Source organism: Podarcis muralis, chromosome 2 (assembly GCF_964188315.1).
Source record: "Podarcis muralis chromosome 2, rPodMur119.hap1.1, whole genome shotgun sequence".
NCBI lineage: Eukaryota > Metazoa > Chordata > Lepidosauria > Squamata > Lacertidae > Podarcis > Podarcis muralis.
The window spans coordinates 111051782-111058661 of record NC_135656.1 but is presented as its reverse complement, the minus strand read 5'-3'; the positions used below and the strand labels follow the sequence as shown (position 1 = coordinate 111058661).

At 49.4% G+C, this 6880-nt stretch overlaps 1 protein-coding gene across 2 annotated transcripts; it reads left to right on the top strand.

Annotated features, from left to right (window-relative positions):
- Window positions 1–347: 347 nt before the first annotated feature.
- On the top strand, window positions 348–6348 carry LOC114592018 (uncharacterized). 2 transcript variants are annotated; one of them, XM_028719824.2, is made up of 3 exons: window positions 348–550; window positions 2144–2333; window positions 4597–6348. In XM_028719824.2, exon 3 carries the CDS (start codon window positions 4674–4676, stop codon window positions 6168–6170), a length of 1497 nt encoding a protein of 498 aa, XP_028575657.2. In that variant the 5' UTR covers window positions 348–550; window positions 2144–2333; window positions 4597–4673; the 3' UTR covers window positions 6171–6348. The 2 variants fall into 2 exon arrangements, with proteins under 2 accessions (XP_028575657.2, XP_077778266.1); XM_077922140.1 differs by lacking the exon at window positions 348–550 and having other exon boundaries at window positions 1733–2333.
- Window positions 6349–6880: the final 532 nt, after the last annotated feature.

Genomic DNA, 6880 nt, shown 5'->3' with positions numbered 1-6880 from the left:
AGTTCTTTCCCCAGATGTTTGAGGGAGGGAAGTATGGGGGGGATTCAGTTCCTTCCCCACCCATCCCTGGTTTCAAAGGACCCTGATGTTGAGAAAGATGGAGGGCACAAGGAGAAGGGGACGACAGAGGACAAGATGGTTGGACAGTGTTCTCGAAGCTACCAGCATGAGTTTGACCAAACTGCGGGAGGCAGTGGAAGACAGGAGTGCCTGGCGTGCTCTGGTCCATGGGGTCACAAAGAGTCGGACACGACTAAATGACTAAACAACAACAACAAAGAACAAATATACCCGGACAAACTTAGTTGATCTCTAAGGTGCTACTGGACAATCGTCTTTTTTTTTTTTCAAAGGAAGCATGGGGGATCCTGGATACTTCTGTTCTCCCAGACGTCTGTTTTTGGGACCATAGATCCCAGGATCCCATAATCAATCTGGTGGGAAACTCAATGGCACCCCTCTGGAGGCTTCACCTGGGGCAGAAATCCAGGCTAGACCTGCCCTCCCCCCGCTACAGCTCTGAGCAGGACACAGAAGAATGCAGCAACCTGTGAGTTCAGCCCACTAACCTGCTGCGTGTTTATGATGGATGTTGGGGGGGGGGGGGAATGGGGCTCTTTTCAGTGCATTCTGCATGGAAAGCAAATGGCCTGTCAGGGGAGAGAGGCAACGCTCCATGCCTTCTCCACCAGATTGCTCAACCTGAGGTACCACTGTACACAAATTGCCAGCAGGATCTCCAGTCAAGAATAAGGCCCCTTGAATGGGTTATTCCGCCTACCTGCCAATGTCCCTTGTGCGCTACTTCCTGAGCACCCGACGGACGGCAGCTTTTCGGGTCCTTGGGAGCCGCATTGCAGAGGGTTTCCGATGGCCCTTTGCTCAGCAGGAAGCTTAGAAAGTGCTGAGCGTTGGGCTTGCAAAGCACTTTTGCACCATGCTTCCCAAATGCTCACCGACCCACTCGGCACTTTCCAGGCACCAAGCCAAAGCTGCTTCCTCCAGGGCAACTGGCTTCCTCGCGTGAAATTCTGCTGTGCAGCTGATCCAAGCATGTCCATCTCCTTGCCCCACACTGGATGCACTATTTGATGACAGGTGTGGGGCAAGGGGGTATGCACTGAGGGAAAACTGCCTCAGGTTCCAATTTGGGACCAGTCCTGGGCCAAATCTGGCCTGGAGGCTGGAGGATCTCTATCCTTCGAGCCTTCTTGTATAATAATAATTATTTTTTGGTATAATTTTTTTTGTTTTACATTTTAGAATACACTGGTACCTCGGGTTACAGACGCTTCAGGTTACAGACTCCGCTAACCCAGAAATATTACCTCAGGTTAAGAACTTTACCTCAGGATGATAACAGAAATCGCGCGGCTGCAGTAGGAGGCCCCATTAGCTAAAGTGGTACCTCAGGTTAAGAACAGTTTCAGGTTAAGAACAGACCTCCACAATGAATTAAGTTCTTAACCTGAGGTGCCACTGTATTCATTTAACTTCCCTTCTTCTCTTTCCATGGTTCATTTTGCATGCCATAAATCCCTGCATATTTTACATAAACTAAACCATTCAGAATTCCATTATTGCATCCATCAAAACTTATTTACCCTGTTGAATTTATCTTAATGCTGCCAACATTTTCAAGTGTATGCAATTTTCACCCATATATTCAATAGACATTTGCAAATCTTCTTTAAAAGTATGTTCCTCTATTTCTCTTATTCTATATGTTAAGTCTGCAGGCTACGCATATTCCATCAGCTTAAGTTGCCATTCTTCTTTAGCTGGGACCTCACTCGTTTTCCATTTTTGGGCTAACAAAACACGGGCTGCGGTAGTGGCATACATAAATAGCCTTTTCTGACACTTGGGAATTTCCATCTGAATTATCCCCAACAAAAAGGACTCTGGTTTGTTTTGTTTTTTGAAAAGTACTTTTAAACATTTCCCCCCCACAATTCATTATAAATTGTTTCCCAATACCCTTTTGCCCTTTTACAAGTCCACCACATAGGACAGAATGTACCCTTAGCCTCATTGCCTCATTGTCTCTTGTATAATTATTCTAATGGGACGACCTGTTAAAATTTTGCAATTTGCTTCAGAAGCTGGATGTTTGCTTGCTTGTATCATTTCTGTTTCGCAGCTTTGCCTTTCTAATTCTGGACCCGTCTGCTCGCGATTGGTGCTTCCTTCTACAGAACACATGGATGGAACGGAACTCCGAAGGATGGGTCTGTGACATCACAGCTGCAAAGACCAATGAGAATCAAGCCACATTCTCTCCTGTCCTCTTCCCAACTCCCATGGATGCTAGTAGGAACCCAGACACAAAAGTAAGTTCATTTCCCCGAGTTACCGACTGCGGCGTTCTCCCCACGATCTCACGTTCAGCCCTGAGCTACCCTCAGCTGTGCCTGTGACTTCAGTTCTGGCCCAAGAACCCCTTGTTGTCCTCCTTTCCCTTTCAGTCCTTGTTCCTAAGGGTTCACAACTGATATACCGTATTTTTTGCACCATAACACTCACTTTTTTCCTCCTAGAAAGTAAGGGGAAATGTCTGTGCGTGTTATGGAGGGTATGCCTACGGGTGGCATGCCTACGGATTTTCCTCCTCTAAAAACTACGTGCGTGTTATGGTCGGGTGCGTGTTATAGAGCGAAAAATACGGTAATTGGACAGAAACAATTAACCCTCAAGCATCCCTTCATACGCACATTTGGCTTGATAAAGTCAAGCCGCTTGCTCTTCCATTGCATACTTCTGTAGGCTACACCGAGGTTCTAAGCCACTTCATGGACAGGTCAGAGGACTTCTAGGTTGAGACACGGGGGAGAGAGGATGCAACCTTGCACCTGAGAGTTGTCAGCATAGGACTTTATTCAAGTAAGTCCTGTTCAGAGTAGATGCAAATAAATTAATGGGCTTGATTGAGTCGTGTCCATTAACTCCAATGGATCTACTCTGAATAAGACAATGGAGACAACACGCTGTTGTGCTTTTTTACAAGCCCATGTACTGCATAGAGGGATGCAGGTGGCGCTGTGGTCTAAACCACTGAGCCTCTTGGGCTTGCCGATCGGAAGGTCAGCGGTTCGAATCTGCATGATGGGGTGAGTTCCCGTTGCTCTGTCCCAGCTCCTGCCAACCTAACAGTTCGAAAGCAACCAGTGGAAGTAGATAAATAGGTACCGCTCCGGCGAGAAGGTAAACGGCATTTCCGTGCGCTCTGGTTTCCATCACGGTGTTCCATTGTGCCAGAAGTGGTTTAGTCATGCTGGCCACATGACCCAGAAAGCTTTCTGTCGGCTCCCTCGGCCTGAAAGCAGAGATAAGCGCTACACCCCATAGTCGCCTTTGACTGGACTTAACCGTCCAGGGGTCCTTTACGACTGCATAGAGGTAAATGTTACATATATTCACAGGTTCTAAGAGTCATCACTATGCAAGGGCGAGCTTCGCCTGCTACATTCTGAATATCAAACCACTCTTTAGCACTCGGTTGGCGCAAACGGAAGTTCACCTTTTCTCCGGATTTGCATTTGCTCTGAACAGCACCAGATTTAGGGCAGCGTGGGCAGTTCCTCCAGACAGGGAGCTGAGCTGAAGGGGTGCGAAACTGAGAAGATCGATAACTGAGAAGGTGCATTTGGAATTTTGGCACCATATTATGAAAGATTACCAAAGCCCACACCTGCTCTGATTTAGCACTAAATAGCAGATAGATTTCCTCTGGGGAAGAAGGAAACCACTCAGACCCGTGCTTAGAAAGTGTGGGTTAAGTGGAGAACTGCTCAGACCCATGCTTTCTAGGCATGGGACAAGCCAGCACCTCCATCACTAGTTGTGTACGAAAACATCCTGGAATGCATCCCTTAAGGAGACAGCAAAGCAGGGGTGGTGAGGGCTGTGGCCTGGGGAGAGGAGGTCTGCCCTGGGGAAATGTAAAGGGATTGTCCAGGCAGTTGCACAGCGCTGACCTTTGCACTCTCTTAGGAAACTTCTTAGCCTTCCTAAGTGTTTACCCATGCAAGGCCTCTTCTCCAGCCTTGCCATAAAGGTAAAGGTAAAGGGACCCCTGACCATTAGGTCCAGTTGTGGCCGACTCTGGGGTTGCGACACTCATCTCGCTTTATTGGCCGAGGGAGCCGGCGTACAGCTTCCGGGTCATGTGGCCAGCATGACTAAGCCGCTTCTGGCGAAACCAGAGCAGCGCACGGAAACGCCATTTACCTTCCCGCCAGAGCGGTACCTATTTATCTACTTGCACTTTGACGTGCTTTCGAACTGCTGGGTGGGCAGGAGCAGGGACCGAGCAACGGGAGCTCACCCCATTGCGGGGATTCAAACCGCTGACCTTCTGATCAGCAAGTCCTAGGCTCTGTGGTTTAACCCACAGCGCCACCATAATTCCTGGCGGCTGGCCATGTTGGCTGGGGCTGATGCGAATTGTGGCCCTCAACAACATCTGGAGGGCAACACATTGGCTGTCCCTGTCCTGGAGGAACCAGGCACATGATCACCATTATCAAACGGGCACCGGTTGCCACTTCCGTACAGTGACGGATTCCATTCTGAGATGCCTGCTTTCTTCTCCAGGTCTTGGAGGACCATTGATGCCACTGCACGAGAAGACATGTTTGGCGTTGCATCCGTAGATCCTGGCCTTTCTTCGTATGGGTGCCTGCATCCCCAAGCCCATCCCTCCAGCACCACTGAGTGTCAGCAACTTACTCTCAGCGAAGGAGAGCTTGGAGATAGCCAACCGGGGATCTGACACCATGCTGACGGCTTGCTTAGACCATGCCCTGCTAGAGTTCCCCCGTGAGCCACGCTGCCTCCAGGACAATGCCACCTTGACCGTCCAGGTGAGAGGGAGGAAAAGGATGGAGTTTGTCTCCGGTGGAGGTGAGAACAAAATAGTCATCTCTTGGTCAAAGAAGAAAACCCGCTATAACATTGAGGTCTCCAGCCTGGAGGTGTACCTGGACCGGCTGTCCCTCTGCCCAGCTCCACTGACCTCTGAGAATTTGGAGAAGGTGAGGCAGGAGCTCCTTAAGTGGGGGGATGTCACAAAGGACCTGCGGGCCTGCCTTGATCTAGCCATAACAGAGATTGAGAAGGAGCCACCTACAGTGAAGAGCAATGCTGAGTTGACCATTGAATGTGAAGGTTCCTGCTTGGATTTCATTTCTGGGAAGGGCAAGTCCCGCATCCACATCCTTTTCTCCGATAGACAACCTCGGTACCGGGTTCGAGTTACTTGCATGGACATCTACGTAGACAGGTTGAACAGCCGCGCAGTGCCCCTCACCTCTGAGAACTTGCTTAAAGTGTGGAAGGAGACGGAAGGCCTGAAAGGATGTACGGTGGACCTTCGGGCCTGCCTCAAGCGAGCCTTGCAGGAGTTTAATGCTTTGACTCCACGACACCGGGCCAATGCCACCATCTTCATTGACTGCGATGGAAAGAACTTCAAGATGGTTTCCGGGCACGGAGACAGCTGGATCTCTGTTTTCAATGTTGTTGGAGATCAACATTGCCGAAGAGAAGTGGTTCTGGCGCTGGCGGATTCCAGGGTAACAGGCCCGACCTCTGCGAAACAAGGGAAAGAAGGACCATCAGTTTGGATGAGGAAGCAGGAAGGGAGGAGAGGGGCAGAGGAGGGCCCGTCCAATCAGGCAAGGAGAACTTTCAAAGTGCTGTCCAATGGGAAGAGATCTAAGAGAGGAGGGCCGCCCAATGTGATCGCCTTAGAAGAATTTGCCTCTAGTACTTGGAAATGGGAGGAAGAAACAACATCATCGTTTGCAGGGAGGACTTTTACCCGTGAGAAAAGGGCAGATACGGGGCTGTCCAAAAGTTCCAGGACGCCAGGAAGGGAATGTTCCCTTAAGTCAAAAGCATTATCGACCAGTGGGAAACGGAAACGGTCTGGTGAGAGGGATGGAAAAGAAGGAGAACATGCTGGGTGGCAGAGCTTACCCAGTGGAACAGCAACAGAGGAAGTGTTGATCCATGGACACCGGGAGGAGGCTGGGAAAGAAATGGAGCGAACATCCAATGGATCAAGTGAAGATGAAGATGAAGATGAAGATGATGAAGAAGAGCCACCTGGTGTTCTAGAGGAGTCTTCAGACAGCAGACAGGCAGACGATGGTCCAGAAAGGTGACTCATCTGGAGGACTGGTGAACATGATGGATCCATCCAAGGTCAGTTCTTGGACTGGGACTGAGATGGATGCTTTTCCAGGAGCAGGACGTTGTTTCTGGATCAGGAAGCCGGGGGCTGGTCCACCAAATGAATTGTGCAAGAGTGATACCAAAAATAAATGATCTATGGACCTGAGATGCCACTTATATGCCACTATGGTGGTTGGGTTGGTGGTGGAATTTGCTTCCAGATGGTGGTACTGGTGTGGTTCAGCTCACCTCCATGCCACACAATGTCCTTAGCCATTAATCACCCTGTTAGCCTTGGAGGGGAGGGAACATACAGACAAAATTTTCTCTTGTCAGTGGATATGGTTGGGTTGCAGGGGCAAGTGAGAGGTGGGGCATGAAGGAAAGGGTAAACGCTACTTCCCTGCATGAAAGCCCCAACCCAAATTGCACACTCCTACACACACACACACACACACACACACACACACTTTTCTTTTTAACCAAAAGAAAAAATAGCATGGTGAAACCAGATCGCTTCCCAGCTAGCTTGACCTTTGCTATGGACCCCAAGGAAACACACTTGACACTTCCTTATCCTTCAGTAAAAGCAGCTCGTTGCTGCCACCTTCTGGCCAAGTCGAGTGTTTGCAGGAGGGATTTGCGTGAATATTGGAACTTTATTAGGTTGATGCCATTAAAGCGATTAAAGGGTTCTGCC

Excerpts from the sequence above, each read along its gene's own strand:
- LOC114592018 (XM_028719824.2), top strand. The coding sequence starts at position 4,674 with ATGGGTGCCTGCATCCCCAAGCCCATCCCTCCAGCACCACTGAGTGTC.